Genomic DNA, 21539 nt, shown 5'->3' on the forward strand with positions numbered 1-21539 from the left:
ATCCCCAGCTACTTTGAGGCTAACAGCGTCGACTTTCAGAGCGCCTACCAGATGAGGCTCTGCAGTTGAAGAAACAGCAAATTTGGGAATCTTGCTAGGATTTAAGAACTGAGTGTCCAAGCACCCAGCAGTGTCAGGTTTTAAGCAGTTTTGTTTGAGTCCATCAGCAAAAAACTTACTGAGTTTAACAGGTTTAACAGACAGTGAGCAGGATTTGTGAGGACTCCACTGTCAGCTTAAAGCTTGACTCAAGTACCCATTAGCTGCTCAGCTTCCTCCAGCAAATTGTCTCTGAGCCAGTGGCACGAGAATAAAAAGTGAAACTGAGAATACATAGTCCTGCCTAATGCAGACAGTAACTTAATAACAAAGGGAAAACCGACTTCCCTAGGCAAGGGGAGCACTTGCCAGCCTGCAGCAGAAGACTCACAACTTTGTGATTTGCTCTGCCTCGGGCGGACTGCGTGGAAGCACGCTGCCAGCGGCACACGGTATGACACCCACTGGCCCCTCTCACCAACCTGTCAGGGAGGAGAGTGGGCCCACCTCCCTTCCTGACTGCAGGGCCAGGAATTAACTTACTGTGCTGCTTCTAAAACCTGCACAGTGAAGAAGGATTAATTAATGTTATTTTCTAGTGCATGTGAATTATATCAAACAATGCTCTTGCTTACAAAAGCATTGCAGACATTGTAGGGATGTAAACACCGCAGAATTGTTTAGAATTTAGAATTGTCCACAAAGTTGTAAGAAGAAAAGGAATTAAAAGATTTATTTGAAATTTGCTTTCAAAAAAATAAAATTTGGGCCTAAGTCCAATAACAGCTTTTTCAAAAAATACAGAATCCTTTTTTTTCTTTTAACTGTCAGGCAGTCTTGGTGAACACACCTGCAAGCATTTAAATGACACAAATAGGTGCACCTGGGGAAGAACTACAAGTATAAACCTTTACCTCCAGAGCTGTAGCTGGCTAAAGAAGCATTATGGAAGACCAAAGCAGAAGGATGGTAAATGTTTTGTTTGAGGATAGACCCTATCCTGTACTGACCTGGCTGGTTTGTCTGTGAGAAGGAGTATGGGTTGCTCATCTGAGGATTTGTTTGTGGGTGTTTGAATCTTGTAGGGGCTTAATTTCTGGAGTGGAAGGACTTTGGCTCTACAGCCCCAACTTAAAGGGTAGCATGCAAAAGAACTATTTTCAGGAAAAACTAGGCAAAGAGGTGTTTTTATATGCAAGTACCATGGAAAAGTTTTGTTGTGCTTTTAAATGCCTCAGTGAAGCTAGCCACTGTTCTGGAGTACAGATTTTCCTTAGGCTTCCTCTTGTTGAAAGAGGCAGGAGCCCAAGGAGGAGGGAAATGGAGGAATAGCTGCTATGTGTGGATTCAGGACAACCAAACCTGACGTCCTTTTCCTTGTGACTTGACAGCCTCAGGGTATCCTGATCCTGTAAGCATGTTTGTCAGTACTTTTACTGACCCAAATTCGAGGTGATGGCTCTAGTATTTTCTGTGTCAGCAGGCTGTGATGTGATGGAAGGGTATGGGGGTGTGTTTATCTTCTTTGAAAAGTGACAGGTAGCTTAACGCTTATTATTTGACTGGTATTTTACAGGCCAACGGTAAACATGAGTCCTCCTGAGTCCAAGTTGGGGCTTTCTGTGGATGTAATGTGGTAACTTGGTGAAACTGTCACTACAGGGAAAATAGAGGTGATCAATGGATTTGATGGCTAAAGGTGGTTTTGGAAAAAAGATGATTAACGTCTGTCGTAACTAATGTTGACCAACACCAGCATGCTGGGGCGAGCGGCTTACAGCGACATGCCGCTGCACAGGGGACACAGCAGACCATTTTGTCGCGCTGTAGGCATGGCCAGAGCTGCAGGTTGATGTGCCTGCATCCCTGCTTTGGGCAGCCGAATTGCAACGGCCCAGAGCGGGTTAAAGCGTCTCCCAGTGTTGGTGACAAAAGGGGCTGCCCGGAGCAGGGCAGGGTGATGGAACCTCTCGGGAAGCATGTGGAGATTAACGCCAGAGGCCCCGCGAGGCCTCCACAGGGAACGGGTCCGAGCTCCTGCCCAGCAAAGGGACCCGCGTGCATGTCGGGGGTGAAGCAGCCCCCCTGCTCACCACGGTCCCTGCTCCGGCCCCAGGTGACGCTCAAGGCGGGCAGGCCCCACGGCGCGCCACTACTCGCGCCCTCTTCCTCCCCTCGCCGCCACCGAGCCCCGCGCCGCGGGCCCGCTGCGCCGCCATTAGCACCTACGCCACTGCGCGGGGGAGGAGGGGGAGCGCACAAAATGGCGGCGGGCGCCGGCCGGGCCGCCCACGTGACCTAGGGCCCGGCTCCTTCTAGAGACATCTCAGCCGCGCGCCCGGCGGGGCGCTCTCGCGAGCGCACCGAACAAAAGGAGAAGGCGGCGGGCAGCAGGGGGGGGGGGGGGGGGTCGTGATCTCGCGAGACCTGGCGGCCGCTCTCCCCCAGCGGAGCGCCGGGCGCGGAACCCGGCGGCGCCGCCGGCCAAACGCCCGGCAGACCCGGCGGGTGCCCCAAGTCTCGCGACACCTCCGGAGCGCCCCTCGCCGAGGGCTGAGCGGCGGAGGAGGCCGGCGCAGGTCTCGCGATAGCCGTTCCCCGCCGGCGCAGCGCCGTCGGTTTCTCTCGCGATAGGGCTGGTCGGTGGGGTGGGGGGAAGGGAGCTCCCGGGAAGGGGCGGTCGCGTGCGCGCTGAAGTCAGCGCGCGCCGCCGGGCAGGCGCGGGGGGGCGGGGACTATATAAAGGCCGGGGCCGAGGCGAGGGGGGGCTCAGTCAGGAAAGGGGTTCGTGGCGGACCAGTGGCGGCGAGCTCCCAGCCCGGCGGATCTGAATTTCTCGAGGCGGAGCGGGACACCCCGAGACGATCTCTCGTTATGAGTCATGTGGCGGTGGAAAATGCCCTCGGTCTAGACCAGCAGGTGAGGGGCGGGCGCCGGAATGCGGGCGGGCGGGCGGCAGGCCGCTCCGTTAACCGGCGTGCGGCGGCGGACGGGGCGGGGAGGAGGCTCCGGGTGCCAGGGGCGGCGGCGGTGGCCGGTAGGAACGGTCGAGATTCCGAGCGCGGCGCTTGCTTCGATCCTCGTTCCACAGCGGTTGCGTCGTGTTTCCCCCCCCTCCCTCCCCCTTCTTTTTTCTTCGCCAGCCACCCAGCCCTTCTTCCCTGCCCCCAGCGCGGCCGGTTTGTGGTGTAGTCGGTTGTTGCGCAGTTTCCGTTGCGCGGCGGCTCCGCGCCGGCTCCCCTCCCGCGGGGACGCGCATCGCCGCGGCGGGGAGCGGGGTTGGGGGGGAGCGGGAAGGACGGGACCGCCGCTGCCGGCCGAGTCTGAGATCTGCGCCTGCCCCCGCGGCCTCCTCGCCACGCTCCGGGCCCGGCTTTTGTGTGGCGGTGAGCGGAGATGGTAACGTTGGCTGCCGGGACCCCTGGCGGCGGCGGCGGGAAGCGGCCCCGCGCGGGAGGGGGGGAGGGGAGGAGGAGGAGGAGGGGGGGGCAGGGAGAAAGGCAGGATAAATGGCGGCCATTGTGCCTGAGGCGGGGGGGGCGGGGGAGGACGGCGCTTTGTGCTGGCGCCCCCTTCCCCGGGGAGGAGGCGCTGGCGGCGGCCTTTGTCGGAGCTGCGTCAGCAGAGCCCGGCAGCGGCCGTTCCTTCTCTTCCCGCCGGGGCCGGTGGGCCCCGATGACGCAGTTGGGCCTGGCCGAGGAGCGCCGCAGCCGGCGTGTGGCCGGGTGGCTCCTGGTCCGCGGCGGTGCCGTTCCGTCTGCTCCCCCCTGGTTTTTTTTCTTTTTTTTTTTTTTTTTTTCTTTTCCTGCTCCTTACGTTCTCCACCCCCGCCTCTGCTGGGCGGAGCCCGGCGCAGGCCCCTGCCCACTGTGGAGGGGGTAGATGGTTATCTAATCCCTGGAGAAGGTGGGGGGGGGGGGGGGGGGAAGGCCGGGAAGAGGCCCCTGTGTTGTGGGAGACCCGGGGCGGACAGCTGGCGTGGCCGGGCAGCGCTGTCCTTCGGCGGCCGGTAGGCTTCGGGCGGCCGCTGCTCCGGAGGTTTGGGCGAAGTAGGTCAGGGAGCCGGTCCTTCCCCCTCCCCCCCCCAAGCTTCTCCTCCTTCCCCCCCCCCCCCCCCCCCCCGGTGTAGCACGTGACGGGGGCCGGCAGCCGGATTAGCTGGGCGGCTGCGGCTGCTCCCTGCTGCGCCGAAAATCCCGACCCGCAGTGCCGGCTGCGCCGCAGCACTGAGATGGCGGCCGCGCCGGGCTTCGTCGCTGCGCCATCTCCGGGATCGGGTTTTGGCGAGTGTCGCACCTGCGGGTGGAGACGGCGGGGGTCCCATGCGAGAAAACACTTATGTGTCGCTTCTGTTGGCTGCTTCTGGAGGGCCTCTTTTACCTAGTAGAGAGCCTTTGTTTTTGTTTACCGTTCAAATGAGAATAACTCTTTAGCCTCGTATTTTTGCTTGAATCAACTAAAGAGATCAGGTTTGAAGTGTCAGCTTTAAAGAGAAAGATACGAGGCCTGCCATGGGGGGATTTTCCAAGAATCTTGAGTGTCCTAAATGGCGGCATGCACAACTGATCATCCAAGTGGACAGTGCCATGGGATCTTTGCTTTGAATTGATTCAGGTTGTATTGGAAGGCACTTTTGTCCAATTGGTCTTGCATAAAATTTAACTGTGTTTAAATGTCTTGTATTTCCACATAAATTTATAATCTTGCCACACAGACAATTGTAATAAACTGGTGTTTGAACTTTGAGTTGCCCACTACCTTCTGCTGAAATGAGTCCATACTGTGTTTGACCTAGAAAATTTGGGTTACGTGCTAGTAATGCCTGAATTGAAATACCTCTTGGTAGGCCTTACTGGGAGACTGAAGGGCTGTAAATGGGTTCTAGAAAAACAAACCAAAAATTGTATTTGCCAAAGAAACAGTGGGATAAAGTCACTCAGTGTTTTGTGAACAGTAGCTGCCTCAAACATCAAGACTGTAATGTCTCAGTAGTGTTAGTGCAGGGTAAAGGAATAGCTGAGTCTCTGCAAGTGAAGTGCCCAACTGAATTGGTATTGTTTGGGCTGTAGTCTCTGTAGACCTAAAAAAAATAAATAAAAAAAATTACCATCTGTGTCAGTCATTTGTGAAGCATAAGTCTGTGGTATTTGTTTTGGTGGGTATAAGATACTCTTCTGGGCCTTTGCTGCCTGTGTGGTGCATGTTTACTGGTGAATGTGAAGACACTTGGAGATAGTACAGCCCTGAGAGAGTAATAACTATGGTTTTGGTTCTCCTGCTTTATAGGAGAGGTAATTAACACTAAACAAAATTCTCTGCAGTAAGAACTTCTTGGAATGCTGCTTGCCGTTGATAAGCAAAAGGACTTAGCATAAATTCATGGTATAACATGTTGATACTTGTTTCATTTCTTCTAGTTTTCTGGTCTAGACTTGAATTCCTCGGACTCTCAGAGTGAAGGGAGCTCTTCAAGCAGTAAGTACATGCAACTTCTTAAGCTTACAAACAGTTTTAGAAATAAGCATTTTGTGGCTGTGAAAAGTAATTTCTGACGCAAAAATGCACAGAGGCTGATGTGTAAACTGAGCAGGTTGTTAGTTATGCCTGCTCTGAAAAGACTGTGTACTTTAAGTGGAGGCTTAATTATACAGTGGTAGCTCGTGTAAATTTCTTAAGTACTTAAGTAACTTGAGAACATTTAGTGTTCCAGTTTTGTCCCAGATTTTCTGTTGCCTCTAGTGAAACAGCTGAGTAGTGTACTAGTAATGTGATGATTCTTCTTCTCAAAACATCTAGCTAGAGTTGGGATGTTTGAACGTGAAAGTTTTAATAGAACTGTGCTAATCCTAATTTCACGGAGTTGAAATTGCATTCTCTGACATGCAAGGCTTAGGTACGTTAAGAAGAGGGGAATCTTCCAGGAATTCACGTTCAGCTTGTGCCTGGTACATTCTGATTCATATTGTTCAGCAGACAGATGCTTCTGCATTGTAAATGAAGAATGCTATTCAGAGACAATTATGTGTGGCTTCTGGTTTGATCTGAGCTGAACTGATAGGGATGGTTGAATTTCAGGGGAAGGAAAAATACTGGTAGCAATAATACTGTGAGTGCCAGTACTTGAATGACATAGTGAAAATCTTAGGCTTCTCAAATATCTGGCACCAGGTTAAGCCTTAATGAGTTCTAGGAAGATAGGCTTTCATCATAGATGCTGTAACATCCGTGAAGGGCATGTAGGACTGGGTCAAAGAAATAGCAAGACATTTGTGCTTTAAAAAAAAGGCAGCTACCTAAATGAGTATGCAAGAATTAATATTCTTCTCAGTGGATCAACACAGTGAAGGTTAAAGTGCTATGTTAAAGGACTCTTTGTTTAAAAACACTGTAAGAGGCCTTAAAGCTTGTGAGGCAAACAACCTTCTGCTAACAAAAAACTGTTGTTGGAAAGGGTAGTATCTCAAAAGGTGTTAATGCTGCCTTTCTTTTGTCCTGTAGAAGGCCGATACATTCCTCCTCACTTGCGGAACAGGGAAGCTTCAAAACAGGGTATGTATCAGAAATACAGTGACAACACTTGTAACTGGTTCTTGACCTACTTCTGATGCTCTAGGAACAGACTGCTACAGGCTTTGACAGTACTGTTAAAGGTGGCTATACAGACTGCTTTGCTATTTTGTGCAAAACACTGCAACTTAATCTTCTGCTTTTAGTGTGCTATTCTTGGTTCCTTCACCAGCGTATATTCTAAGCTCAAGTTCAGTAACTGACTGGCAGAATATCTTCTATATCTTATTAGGCAATTAACTGTCACAGAAGCAAGATGAAGTCTCCCATCTTACCTTGACAAGCTCTGTAATCTTGAGTATCAGTTTTAATGGATTTTGGGAGTACCATTTTTCTGCTAGTGACTATGATGTGGGACTTGTAGTAACCAGTTTTTAATAGGAACAGATAGCACAGTTTCACTTTGTAAATGGATGTTTTGCACAACTTGCTCTTAACTAGGGAGAATGAGAAACAAAACAGATGTTATCCTTGTTTAGCTTCTTGTAGTTTTTATGAAAGTCCACAAGAATACTTGCAGAAGGAAATGTGGGGTGCTGGTCTGTGAAACATAAAATAGATGACCACTGTTGGTCATATGTTTACACAGAGGGATTTGTGGTGGGAAACAAACGGCCTTTATATCTTGCACTTGATTTTTCTCAACAAAACATGATAAAGAAGAAAAATTTTGTGGAGTTCTTCAGTGAAGTAAATAATCATGACCTTGATTTGTAAGATACAAAGATTGCAGATACTGCAGCATGTATTAGAATCATGTCTAATGGCTTGTGCAGATAGAAGAGAAACATTTCCTGTAACACCTCCTGAAACACTGGAATGGAGGAACTAAAATACTTTCTGCCATGCTACAACTTAAGGAAGACTTCAGTCTCATCTGTGTCTAAAGCAGTGGACTTTCACAGACTCTTTTCAATACTGCAAGAGGACTCCTTCCATTAGGAGTGGGTCAGAGGAGAACATTGAAGTATATGCTGACATAGTGTTTCTGGAGCCATGTAATTTTTAGTTTGACTAGCTGAAAAATGCTCCACTCCAGTTCTATGTCATTTGAAGAAACAGATCAGTCTGTTACTGTGTTGCCTCTTTGCATGTGCCCAACCTAGTGTTTTTTTTGTGTGTGTGGTGTGGGTTTTTTTTTTGTAAACCTAAAAGAAGCAAGTCCTAAAGCACCAAATGGTGAACAGCCTCTTAAGAGCTGAGTGTTTCGGGGAAAGTAGAGGGGACTGCTTGTGAAGTTTCTGGTCATGTTAATGTCAAATGTGAGTAGTCTTTCAAGAAATCAACTAGCTAACCCTGAGAGGAATGTGCAGGTTTCTCAAAAGCAGGAAATGACCTGTTACGTATAGGACTGTTGACTGTCATCTTTTCTGTGCAAGACCGGAGTTCAAACATTGCAATGTACATGTGGTCATGTGTGGCTTTTCTTCACCTTGCAAAAAGGTATTAAAATTGCACAATGGGCTTACTTGCGGCTGAGTAAGAAATTGCTTAAGGCATTGAACTTAATATTGTAAAAGTAGCTGTTCTTTGTGTTCATGAAGAGCTGAGCTCTGATCTACATGATTTCAGTAGGTATTGACAAGGGGAAGCACGATAAGGGAATGTAGAATATTTCTGTTTAAAACACCTACAGTGCTTTATTCAGCTTACTCTTCCCATACAGTTGGAGATATGTCCCTATTGTAATACTAATCTGTTAGCTTTGTACGTGGGAACAAGATGGTACAGAACTGCAGGAAATAGGAGTATGCATAAAAATACGTCCTTAGGTTACATAATGGCAGTTCTGTTTTTCACCTGGTAAAGCTACAGTATATGAAGCTTAGTATGCAGGGGTGCATGGCAAAAAGTGTCTGTATTCCATGAGGTTGACTTCATAACACTAAAGCTTGTTGTCATGTCATTTTCTTGTTAAACTTCCTGGGAAGCTGCTTTTGGATATTTGAAGTGTAATCTGATTTACAGTAGATGAAGGAGTAGATGTTACAACTTACCTCAAGGGTCTTTTCCAACCTGAAGGATTATATGATTGTAACTATTTTCCCTATCTTTATAAAACTGATGATTGCTGCTGCACATGGCAGCTTTTGAAGTAAGCTGACAATGACTCATGTTAGAGCATTATAAAATGCGAATTGAGGAGAAGCATTGACAACTTGACCCCTCTTCATAGGTGCAAGAACTACAAAATTGCTCTGTAAGTTCATTAACTTACTGAACTCCAAACTTACCCCTTTGATAAATATGTGCTGGATGGAATCTATACAGGTTTTTACTTAAAAAAAAAAAAAAAAATCCAAAACTCCACAGATGCAAAAACAAACCGTTGATGTTTTAAGGAATTTCCTGGTAATTCTTGCATGGTCTCATGATCATTCTCTTCACTTGAAAGAAGTCAATCTGTGGTCTCTTATGGGTTGTGTCACTGTATTTGCTTTTGATTTTTATTTGCCATGTGGTGTTCTAAATCACAATGATGTCTTCTGCTAGCTCATTAGTTAGAATTTACTTTTATGCTGTGGACCTCTATTGTTGTATGCTAATCCACAAGTAAAATCAAACTAGGAATACCAAAGAAAGTGGAATTACTGGCTCTAATTGTCAGGTAGGGTGCATACATATGTATTTGTTAAAAGACCTGGTCTAGAAGTTTATGCACTACCTTAAAGAAAAACAGGGCAAGGTACTAGCTTCAGAAATTGGTGTAATAATGAGCTAGATGAGTAAGTTTACTTTGTGTGCTATTTGGAGCATGGAACTTTGACTCCTTTCTAGAACTCTTCAGTATTGGTAGAAGACCTTAATGTAGTACAAAGTCAGCCCAGTTTTTTCACTTATGAGAAATTACAGCTGTATCTTCCTGAATACTCTTCTGGAGAGTTGAGTGGAGAGGAGCCTGATAAAGTTCAGCAAGGGCAGGTGTAGGGTCCTGCACCTGGGGAGGAACAACCCCATGCACCAGTACAGGCTTGGGGTTGATGGCTGGAAAGCAGCTCTGTGGAGAGGGACCTGGGGCTGCTGGTGGACGCAGAGTTAAAACATGAGCCAGTGTTGTGCCCTCAGTGCACCCCAGGATACCATTGGCATTCTTGGCAGTAAGAGAAGTGTGTCCAGCAAGTCAAGGGAGGCTCTCCTCCTGCTGTACTCTGCCCCAGTGAGGCTGCATCTGGAGTGCTGCATCCAGTTCTGGGCTCTCCAGGTCAAGAAAGATGAGGAACTACTGGAGAGAGTCCAGCAGAGGGCTGTGAAGATGATCAGAGGGCTGGAGCGTCTCTTCTGTGAGGAAAGGCTGAGGGAGCTGGGCTTGTTTAGCCTGAAGAAAAGAAGACTGAGAAGGGGGTCTTATAAATGCTTATAAAATGTCCTTAAGGATGAGTGTCAAGATGATGGGGCCAGAGTCTTTTCAGTGGGGCTCAGCGACAGGGCAAGGGGCAACGGGCACAAACTGAAGCATAGGAAGTTCCAGCTGAACACGAGGAAGAACTTCTTCACTCTGAGGGTGATGGAGCCCTGGAATAGGTTGCCCAGAGAGGTTGTGGATTCTCCTTCTCTGGAGATAGTCAGAACCCACCTGGATGTTGTCCTGTGCAGCCTGCTCTAGGTGAACCTGCTTTGGCAGGAGGGTTGGACTAGATGGTCTCCAGAGGTCCCTTCCAACCCCTACCGTTCTGTGATTCTGAAGATTGCTCTGTGAGTACCACTGCTATTAGATTTCTTGGCAGGGTGACATACCCCAATATTTGTAGTGTGGTTTGAAAGTTACTTGTACTAAAATCTGGATTTAGATGCCTTCTAAATAAGCTACAAAACTTTCTCATGCATTAATGAAGTGATTATGGTATTCCTGATCTTCTGTCAGCAGTCTCTCCATGTGGAGTTCATTTATCCCTGAGGACTAAAATTACTTCTTAAAGCACTTTATGGGTGTTGAAACATTCCATGATGATCTCTGCTAATAAACTTCATGCGTGGATTATTTTTGCTGTCTGCTGAAGCTAACCAGGCCAAATGAGTTACAGTTACCACACTATTTTTTAAAGTTCCTATGTGAATAGCGTGTGTCTGGATTATAGGGAGTAGAATGTCTTACATTAGAAAAAGTGGGGGGGAGTGAAGGACCCTCTCCAGAGAACACTTAAGAGGGTAGGGAAATTGTTTTATCAAAGCATTTTCAGAGAGATAGGGCTTAGATAAATCACTTTCTTTGGAGTAATTTTGTTTTGTGGTTATTTTCATTGTCTGGTGCATAGGTCTTGACTGATTTTGTGTAGTAGAGCAGGCAAAAGCATGCTTGCTAATAAGAGTGACGTTGTTGTTTATCTGTTTAATTATTTTGCTTATTTTCTGCCAGAATCCCATAGCTGAGATTCTGGTTAGGTTATGTTTTCAAACTTTTGAAGGTTGGAACTCTGAGTCAGAATCTGTAAGTTCTTAGTCTAGTACCAAAGCACTGTTTTATTCTCTATGTTTCTGCCTACCTCCCAACCCCTGGCAGCTGAATAAAAACGAGGCTTTTAATTTCATGGTGTTGGCAAGCTGATGTACTTTGGTCCTTTTTCTTTAACATACCAAAGTGGGCATCTACTGTAGGTGGGTGCTGTGGAGCAGTTCTGTGTGGTAATGCATTGTGAAGACCTCCATATTCCTTTTTTTCTGCATGGTGTTGTTAATTTATCCTAGTCTGTATAGATCAGACTGCTCTGTGTACTTGCAGTATGACAAAACATTCTAATTTCTGTGTGGATTTTTAATGCAAAGGCTGATGCCATTTGTTGATCTCCACCAGAGGCCTTGTTAACCTTATAAAAATGAAGTGCATTGTCAAGGATTTGTGTTGAATTTGGAGAGATAATCTAGGCTTGGCAAGACTTTGTGTCTTAATGTTTCTTCTGATACCTGGCTTTCCAGAGCAGGCAACTTAAGTATTAGTACTAAGGCAAGTGCAGTGTTTTTTTAAAAAAATAACATGCTTGTACATGAGTGGAGGGGTTTCAGCAAGTTCTAACAGGCAATGAGAAATGCTTAGTCCTCTTTTACTAGGTCTTAATACCTGTATATTTTCCATTCTTGAAGAACTGCCTGCCTTTCAATCCTGTAGAACTTCCAGTGAAGACATACTGGACAGATTTTTTTTTTTCTTGTAAAAGAGTAGACTGCGTAATGTATGGCTGAAACGTGTTTCTCTACTAGGTTTTGATAGTGGTGGCTGGAGTTCTAGCAGAGACAAGGATGCCTACAGCAGCTTTGGTGCACGGTCCGACCGTGGGGCAAAATCAAGCTTCTTTGACCGTGGAAATGGATCAAGAGGAGGAAGGCAAGTACTTACTTGTCTGGGCAGTGCTTCTGAAGTCTGTCTTGGTTCTAGTAGTGCAACAGTAATCTTGATGTTAGAGTTCTAGGTGTGAACAACAGAATAAGGTAGGAGGAACCTGGGAGGGGAGGAGAGTGCGAGAGAACCTTGCTTCTAAAGCTACATGAGTTCAAGGATGGGAAACTTGCATGTGTTGAAAAATGTGCCCTGTAGTCCACCACCAGCCACTCACTGCAGCTACAATGACTTGCTGCCTTAACTGTTTCACCAAAAGTGCTAGATGGGTGGCTACTTCCATAAAAAACATGAGGAGCTGTTGGGAGCACATAAAATACATCAAAACGAATTACTTTTAATTTTTTTCATTGTTTAACAAGTGTAGTTAATAAAACTGGGTGAGACTCTTGCAGGTTCTCTACCTTACTTGATCAGTCTTACACACATCATGCGTTGTATGCACAAGTGTGGTGAGAGTGAACTTTAGCTGACGCTAGTCCTGTGTCCAGACTTTTCTCAAACATGATTTACCAGAGCAAAAACTAAACAGTTGAGGTAAGGACTTTTTTAACCTTCTTTCCAAGTCAGTAATACAGGTGAGCTCCCTCTTTATAAAATAATGATGTGACATGTAATTGAGGTATTTAGTTTGCTCGTGTGGTGGGGGAATAAAGGAACAAATTACAGTGCTTGAGGGTTTGTATGTGGGAGAACTATGTAAAATGAGGCATAGAGAAGGGGGGTCGGGGGGGGGACACCAAACAGTGTGTCCAAAGAGGTTTAAGAAGGGCTCCCTGCAAAAAATAGCAAAGACTGGGCAACTTGAATTGCAGCTCTACTAGCAGATGACTGATTCTTTACTTCTGTCACACTTAACAAAATGCAGATTTTGAAAGAAGGTTCAATGTGTTAAACTAAATGGAGCTGTGAATTCATGACACTCTTGTCAATGGCACAGAATAACATAATCTAGTCTGATGGCTGGGACTAAACTCATTTCAGTTCATAGGTCAAGAAGCAAGTACAGATAACCTGACGGCTCGAATTGTTCTAGAGTTGTATGTATAATACATAGAGCATAAACTGCTAGATTACGATAGCTTTGATTTTCCATGTCAAAAATTCCTGTTGCCCAGCAATGGTGGCCTGATATTCTTGCTGTATTTAGGTATGAAGAGCGTGGAAGAGGTGGCGACTATGATAGGAGTGGCTTTGGTCGATTTGACCGTGGTGGGAATAGCCGCTGGTGTGACAAACCGGATGAAGATGACTGGTCAAAGCCTCTTCCCCCAAGTGAACGCCTGGAACAGTAAGTAACGGACTTGTGTAAATGCACACCACAGGGTCAGTCAGTATGTCCAGCAAGTAAAATACTTTCTCTTCTGTTTTTAGAGAGCTCTTTTCAGGAAGCAATACTGGCATTAACTTTGAGAAATACGATGACATTCCTGTTGAAGCAACAGGCAGTAACTGTCCTCCACATATTGAAAGTGTAAGTTTGTAAAATCTGACTATTTTGTGTGCGAAATGATGTCATGCTGTCTTAACTTTAGTGAGGAAAGGAAACGCTGTCTTGCCTTCCTCCAGCTAAGCTGTTTTGCAGAGGAGGGTTGCATATGATGAAGTAAGATACAGGAGAAGTTGTGTAAGCTTGTTCAGCTAACACTTCTAGCTTGCTTTCAACTATGACTGTTCTTTAAACATGTAAAGAAGTAGACGTGCTGGTTTGTTGTATAAACTGCTTAAGCATAGGTGGTGTTGTGCTAAGCGTAGTATGCTAGTGTAGTTAAGAATCACATACGTGACTGGACTTCAGTAGATATCAGGCTCTTGGTAACTAGGTCCTGAGTATCTGTAAACTTAATAGGCAAGTTCTGTAGGAAGAGATGAAACAGCTACTTCACAAATTACTTATTTGAGTGATGTGTTACATGGTGGCTGAAGGGAAGGATCCTCATCTTACTCGTTTTAAATATCTTACAGTTCAGCGATGTTGACATGGGAGAAATTATTATGGGAAACATTGAGCTCACGCGCTATACCCGTCCTACTCCAGTCCAGAAACATGCAATACCTATTATTAAAGAAAAGAGAGACTTGATGGCCTGTGCTCAGACAGGTAAGTTAGTAACTCTTTGCTGCTTAGTCTGTATCAGTAGAAGTAGGGTCTTGTATTCATCAAGCTGAAGGTAAGAGGTCCATAAGGTAGTACAGCTTTCAGTTCTGAGTATACCGAAATACCTGCAGTGTTGGAAGTCAGCTTTAGAGTTTTGAGCTGCTTTAGCTGTGGCTTGACTGGATTTACTATGTTTGTCCTGGGAAATGTTTATGGCTTGAATTGCATTCACTTCAGGGTTTAGGGGTGCTAAGTGGCAAGTCTTTTGTAGATAACCTCCACTGGCTAAGGAGTGCACTCCCAATGGCATAGGTCTTATCCATATACTAGTGCAGATGTTACTGGAAATATGCTAGTGATACAGGATGAGTGCTGTAGTTGATAGTAGCTTTGACAATAACACTGAATTGTGTCCTAATAGGGTCTGGGAAGACAGCTGCATTTCTTCTACCAATATTGAGCCAGATCTATGCAGATGGCCCTGGTGATGCCTTGAGAGCTATGAAGGTGAGTATTTAAATACCCAGTCCTGGAAAAGCTATGACCAGTGTGGGTTTTTTGCCCCGTATGTTCATGTCTGCTGCAGAACCACAGTATCTGCACTTACATGTCATCATTATTTTGGGTGTGATAGGCAAGTTTCTCAATTTCTAGAAGACTTCAGCTATTTCCCTTGAAAAATACAGGCTGTGAAACTCTTTTTCCCACTGAAAGAGTGGATATGCATAACTGTCTAGAGAGAAGATGGTTTATGAGTATTTTTGTTGTTGCATAAGCTTTAAAGACGCTTCCCTTGCTGCAGGAAAAACTACTTGGTCACACGTGTCTCTTGTAGTGACTGAAGGATAGGAAATAACTGGTTTTATGGCTGTTATTTCTCTCTACTGCTTAAGTTATGGGTCAGTGCAGGTTGTAGAGACCAAACTTGTGCAGCTATGTTGCTGTTAACGTTAACCAACAGCAGAATCTTGGGTACTGGAGTAGGGCAGTCTTCAGATGCAGTGCTTAAAACAACTTAGCTGTCATCCATGCCTCTCCTTTGTTGTTAAGACAGACTTGGTGATCTGTCTTCAAGATTGTCTATAGTAGCTGTTTTAATTCCCATCACATTTAGGATACTCATTCCAAGTTTGTTTTTTTCTTCAGGAGAATGGAAGGTATGGGCGCCGTAAGCAATACCCGATCTCACTTGTCTTGGCTCCTACTAGAGAACTGGCTGTGCAGATCTATGAAGAAGCCAGAAAGGTATATCTACGAGTTCATCATTGTAACATAGCTTGGGTGTAGTTTTTTTTGGTGCTAACTTACTTTGTTTTATAGTTTGCATACCGTTCCAGAGTTCGTCCCTGTGTTGTATACGGTGGTGCAGACATTGGTCAGCAGATACGTGACTTAGAACGTGGATGTCACTTGCTTGTAGCAACTCCAGGACGACTGGTTGATATGATGGAGAGGGGAAAGATTGGATTGGATTTCTGCAAGTAAGTAAAGTGGTGTTGTCCATATGCTAATGACTTGACAACTGGAAACTGTAGCTTTTAAAGTGATATCTAGAGCTAATGACACTTAAGTCTAGCTTTCAAACTGTAAACATCTAGCTGTGAGCTTGTATGTAGTCCAGTGTCTCTGCTGTGTTACAGCTTAAAATAAAGCTGTGAAGAATAACTTTCTCTATTACTGTTTAGGTACCTGGTGCTTGATGAAGCTGACAGAATGCTTGATATGGGATTCGAACCTCAAATTCGTCGAATTGTTGAACAAGATACTATGCCACCAAAGGGGGTTCGTCATACCATGATGTTCAGTGCTACTTTCCCCAAGGAAATCCAGGTACTTTACGAAAGATCAAATATTTTAACGGTTCATAGGCCAAACTGCATCTGTAGAAGGGGGGGGAGAAAAAAGGTAATGTGATTTTTTTTTTTTTCTTCCCTTTTTTAGATGCTTGCTCGTGACTTCCTTGATGAATATATCTTTCTGGCTGTTGGCAGAGTAGGTTCTACATCTGAGAACATCACACAGAAAGTAGTATGGGTGGAAGAGTTAGACAAACGATCATTTCTGCTTGACCTGCTAAATGCCACAGGTAAACACCACTTTCAGATGAGGCAAATCTAATGACTCAAGTTATAAAAACTTCTATTGAGTAAGTGAATGAAAGGGTATTTCCTTAACATGCAGGGAAGGTATTCCACTGACTAAATGTCAATTTTAAGTCCATGTAAGCTTTTCTGGTAATGTAAAATGGGGAGGGAGGTCTCCAGTGTCTTCAGTTTAGAACAAACAAGAGCAGAGAACTGAAAATCCCTTTTACCAGGTGGTGGAGCCAAGTATTTGTCTGTGCAACTTTTCTTCTAACTTATGCTTCAATTGTTGTTAGGCAAGGATTCCTTGACTCTGGTGTTTGTGGAAACTAAAAAGGGTGCAGATGCTCTTGAGGACTTCTTGTACCATGAAGGATATGCCTGTACAAGCATACACGGAGATCGCTCTCAAAGAGACAGAGAGGAAGCATTGCACCAGTTCCGTTCGGGCAAGAGCCCTATTCTTGTTGCCACAGCAGTAAGTGAAATCTGTGTGAAGTTTGAGCCAGTGAGCATGTTGCTTGGCCTGTGGAATTTTACTAAGATTCGTTTTAATTCTTTAACCAATAGGTAGCAGCAAGAGGACTGGATATCTCAAATGTAAAGCATGTCATAAACTTTGACTTGCCAAGTGACATTGAAGAGTATGTACACCGTATTGGTCGTACAGGCCGAGTAGGGAACCTTGGTAAGTATGACTTAGAATTTTCATAGATAGCACTTCATACCTGAGTTGATGGGCTTAGTTGCAATTTGCTACTTAGTCAATACTAATACACCTATGTGCTGGCTCCTGTGACCAGAAGCTGGTCACTGCTGTCTAGCCAGTGTGGAAAGTAACCAGTTCCTTTAGCTAATACTTTTGTTGCTGTTAAAAAGCTCTAATGCCATGTATAAGCTTGGTGTCTTCTGTGTCCATCAGTAAATAGCTATGGTTTTTGTGACTAGTTGTGGTGGAATAATGGTCTTAAATGGCTTTCTCTTCAGGTAATTTTAGTGTTCTTAAGCTTGACTATAGGGAATCTGATACTGTACTTGTCAAAGCTGCAAGTGGAGTATGGAATGGGTTTGAGTGCTGTAGTGTTATTTGCTTTGTGTGTGGCTAAAACTGAATGTTTACTTCAGGTCTTGCCACTTCATTCTTCAATGAGAGGAACATAAACATCACCAAGGACTTGCTTGATCTTCTTGTTGAGGCTAAGCAAGAAGTACCATCTTGGCTGGAAAACATGGCTTATGAACAGCATCACAAAGGAGGTGGCAGCCGTGGGCGATCTAAGAGGTAATGGTCACAACTTTGCCTAAAGGTATACTTTAATCCATTGCGAGAGGCAGTTCTGTGACTTGTTTTCAGTCTAAAAATACAGTTAGATAAACCAGTGCAGTAGAAACTTGAGTTAGGGGCATCAGAAGATGGCAGCTTGATGTCTGGTTTTGTTCTATCGTACCATAAGACAATTAACTTATAAGACTTTCCTTAAGTAGACAACTAGATGTGGCTGAGGTAGTGACAACTAGTAAAAATGACCGTAGAACTCTGAAAACACACAACACTAAAAATGCTTACTTGCATGTGCTGGATGTACTTTAAGGAGCTATTTTGGCATGCGTTACCTTCTCTTAAATGTCTGCCATAAAACAGGAAAGGTATGAGAGTTAGACTGCAGGGGTGAGGCCACTTGTAAAATAGCCTTGCTGTGGAAACCTAAAATGCTTTATAAGCTGGTAATACAAAGCTTATGTTTAATGGCTTGAAGTGGGAGGAGGAACAGCCGTTGCTCTTAACATATGACCACATGAATTCTAGTGTGGTTTTTTTTTTCCTTTACAAGTATGCTTGTAAAATGGTTATCTTCTGCTACAATATGGAAGGTGATCATAAGTGCATCACTTTAACACGAAGACAGTTTTGGAAATTCTGTGAAGCAGAGGTTGCAATCTTGCCAGGACCTGAGAAAGCAGTTGTTAGTGTAGCGTGGCAAGTTCAACATGGCCCTGCTTGAACAGTAGATTCTCCTTTGCTATCTCGCATGCCTTTCTTGGATAATGTTGCGATGCTTATAAAGCATGCTGAACTCAACATTTGTACTGGTTGTTGGCTGGCTGTAGTTGGTAACCAGAGTTGAAGAAATTTAGTACTTGAATGTCAATGTCTGCAGTGCTTAAAATACTACTTACTTTACACAAGTTGTTTTCTTCCCTTCTACAGCAGTAGGTTCAGTGGAGGATTTGGTGCCAGAGACTATCGAACAAGTAGCGGTTCTGGCAGCAGTAGCTTTAGTAGCAGTCGATCAACCAGCAGCCGCAGTGGTGGGAGTGGCAGCAGAGGATTTGGAGGTAAGAAAAAATGGACAGGTAGTGCTGGCAAATACAAAACTCTATCTAAAATGCTTGCTGTAGTAAAACTTCTGGAGGTGATGTTTAAATGCAAGATCAGCTGGTGGTTGTTATGCAAAGTCTCAGCATCCTTCTTGGATGTAGGCTAGTGCAAGTTACTTGTCTCTGACAGGTTTGATGCTACCTGTCTTTCCAGCATTTTAGTTTCATGTTGACAGTACTTTTGGGTGGGTTTCCTTTAGTAGACAGTATACATCTTGTCTGCTCTGGACTGTTTTCTTGTTGTGAAGGCACAAGTCTTCAGCGGGTTAATTAAGCATCACTTTCTCTTGCCTTTCATAGGTGGTGGTTATGGAGGCTTCTACAACAGTGATGGATATGGAGGAAACTATAACTCCCAGGGGGTTGACTGGTGGGGCAACTGAATCTGCTTGCAGCAGATATCCTACCAAACAAGCTAATATGGAAACCACATGTAACTTAGCCAGACTATACCTTGTGTAGCTTCAAGAACTCGCAGTACATTACCAGCTGTGATTCTCCACTGAAATTTTTTTTAAGGGAGCTCAAGGTCACAAGATGGAAATAAAGGAACAAGTAACCCTATCTTGAAGGTGGTTTTGAAGACTCTATTGCTGTAGTCAGGATTAACTCCCCTCCCACCCATCCCCACCCAGAAACTGCATTTATAATTTTGTGACTGAGGATCATTTGTTTGTTAATGTACTGTGCCTTTAACTTTAGACAACTTTTATTTTGATGTCCTGTTGGCTCAGTAATGCTCAAGATATCAATTGTTTTGACAAAATAAAAATTACTGAACTTGGGCTAAAATCAAACCTTGGCACACAGGTGTGATACAACTTAAACAGGAATCACTGATTCATCCATAATATTACAAAGAAAAACTTATGCGGTAGCCTGCATTAGGGCTTTTGGTATTTGCAGATTTGAAAAATAAAACATCTTGAAGCATATCAATGCAATTAGTTTCTAATGTGGCAAAACTGTACTAAGTTAAAGTTCTGATTTGCTCACTCTATCCTGGATAGGTACTTAGAACCTGATAGCCTTTAATAAGCCATTCCAGTCATGATGAGATGATGTATGGATACATGCATACATTAAAAGCACTGTTTTTGAAGTTAATGCAAGTAAATACAGCAATTCCTTTTTCAATATTTAGGCAGATCATTAATGTGAGCTAGCCAAATGTGGGCAGAACATTACAGGGAATGTTTAAAGGTCTGATAACTTGAAATAGTTTTTAGGAGAATTCATCTATTTAGACTTTTTAAAAATGCCTGCCATATGAAATTGAAATGGTAGAATGGCTGACCATGGCAGTGATTGGTCCTCCTTAAGGGCCTGACTGAATTTTTGGTCTAATAACGCATGCTAGTGTTGATGTTTTTTGGTCAAGAGGGTATGAACAGGAAGAATTATGCAGCAGGCTTTATTTTAATGCAGATTCACATTACTCTGTTCAAGCTGCGTGGAGATGTTAAACTGGCTTACTGTAGACTTTGTAAAATGGCTCCAGAAGAGTAACAAACCTGAGATCACAGAGGTTGGAAATGTACATAAACTGCACAAGGTTTCAATTCTGCTATTAAAGTGCAGTTTTAGTCAGTTTTAGTTGCATAGGTTTCCATTGTATTTATAGTCTGTTTATGCTAAATCTGGCCAAAGATAAGTATTGTCCACCAGAAAAATGCCTCTGCCACTTGGAATTTCTGTGCTAACTTTGTGGCCAGAGCAGTTAACAACTAATCTACAGTGGCATAGGAAAATGGCAAAAATCTCCTAAAGTGCAATAGATTTTTTCAAGTGTATTGTGCCTTGTTCTAAAACTTTTATTAAGTAGGTGCACTTGACAGTATTGAGGTCATTTGTTATGGTGCTATTTCAAGTCTAGGTTTAGGCCCTTGTACATTTTGCCCATAACTTTTTACAAAATACTTCTTTTATTGCACATTCAGAGAATTTTATATATGTCTTGTGTGCGTGTCCTTAACTTCCAATCTTATTTTGTCTCTTGGAGATTGAACGCAGCTTGTTTAAGGAGAAGGAAATAGATTCTAAAACTTATTTGGGACCATGGGAATGATAGCTGGGAAGAAAACTATTTGCACACGACAGATTTCTAGATACTTTTTGCTGCTAGTTTTGTGTAATATTTATTGAACATTTTTGACAAATATTTATTTTTGTAAGCCTAAAAGTGATTCTTTGAAAGTTTAAAGAAACTTGACCAAAAGACAGTACAAAAACACTGGCACTTGAATGTTGAATGTCACCGTATGCGTGAAATTATATATTTCGGGGTAGTGTGAGCTTTTAATGTTTAAGTCATATTAAACTCTTAAGTCAAATTAAGCAGACCCGGCATTGGCAGTGTAGCCATAACTTTCTGATAGTAAAACAAAAATTGGCAACTTAAAATTAAACATGCCAAGGTTTTGATACACTTGTCTTAAGATATTAATGAAACACTTCTAAACACTGATGTGAAGTGTCCAGATTCTCAGATGTTTGTTGCGTGAGTTTTGTTTAGTTGTGTGTTTTGTTTTTTTTTTCAGTGAATGTCTGGCACATTGCAATCCTCAAACATGTGGTTATCTTTGTTGTATTGGCATAATCAGTGACTTGTGCATTTTAGCAAGTTTTATCAGCCAGCAATATTTTCAGTTCAGAAACAAGGATTCAAAACAATATGCAAGAATGGATTTAAACTTGCTGAATGTGAAAATTGAACTTCAAGTCACTGTAGGTTTAGAATTGCTTACTGTATTAGTTTAGATGCTAGCACTGCATGTGCTGTGCATATTCTTGATTTTATTAAAATAAAAAAAGTTGAACTGCACAGTCTGCTCATTTGTGAAGCGTCACTCTTCTGGTTTACAAGATCTGTAGCCCCAGTAATCTCACTGATGTGCAGCTCTGGAAGCAGGTGAATCTAGTGTGGTACACATCCGTGTAATTGGAAATGGCAGCCAGGCTTAGGGTTACAGCTTTAGCAACCTTAAAAATAACCTGTGTCTGCAATGCTGGATACTTGCAAAAGTTTTCTAGAGAGGCTAAC

At 44.0% G+C, this 21539-nt stretch overlaps 1 protein-coding gene across 1 annotated transcript; it reads left to right on the forward strand.

Moving 5' to 3' along the window:
- Nucleotides 1–2794: 2794 nt before the first annotated feature.
- Nucleotides 2795–21320, forward strand: DDX3X (DEAD-box helicase 3 X-linked). The gene is made up of 17 exons (XM_075430766.1): nt 2795–2958; nt 5457–5514; nt 6538–6588; nt 11800–11923; nt 13086–13226; nt 13310–13409; nt 13901–14036; nt 14455–14540; nt 15180–15278; nt 15354–15514; nt 15719–15863; nt 15975–16119; nt 16414–16595; nt 16688–16805; nt 17243–17399; nt 18327–18454; nt 18797–21320. Exons 1-17 carry the CDS (start codon nt 2914–2916, stop codon nt 18877–18879), a joined length of 1959 nt encoding a protein of 652 aa, XP_075286881.1. The 5' UTR covers nt 2795–2913; the 3' UTR covers nt 18880–21320.
- Nucleotides 21321–21539: the final 219 nt, after the last annotated feature.

This window comes from Opisthocomus hoazin, chromosome 1 (genome assembly GCF_030867145.1).
Source record: "Opisthocomus hoazin isolate bOpiHoa1 chromosome 1, bOpiHoa1.hap1, whole genome shotgun sequence".
In the NCBI taxonomy this organism is placed as follows: Eukaryota; Metazoa; Chordata; class Aves; order Opisthocomiformes; family Opisthocomidae; genus Opisthocomus; species Opisthocomus hoazin.

Bases quoted from the DNA above. Each gene is read 5' to 3' on its own strand.
- DDX3X (XM_075430766.1), top strand. From the start codon at position 2,914: ATGAGTCATGTGGCGGTGGAAAATGCCCTCGGTCTAGACCAGCAG. The intron at 14,037-14,454 runs GTAAGTTAGTAA...GTGTCCTAATAG, and splicing joins GATGGCCTGTGCTCAGACAG to GGTCTGGGAAGACAGCTGCA. The intron at 15,515-15,718 runs GTAAGTAAAGTG...ATTACTGTTTAG, and splicing joins ATTGGATTGGATTTCTGCAA to GTACCTGGTGCTTGATGAAG.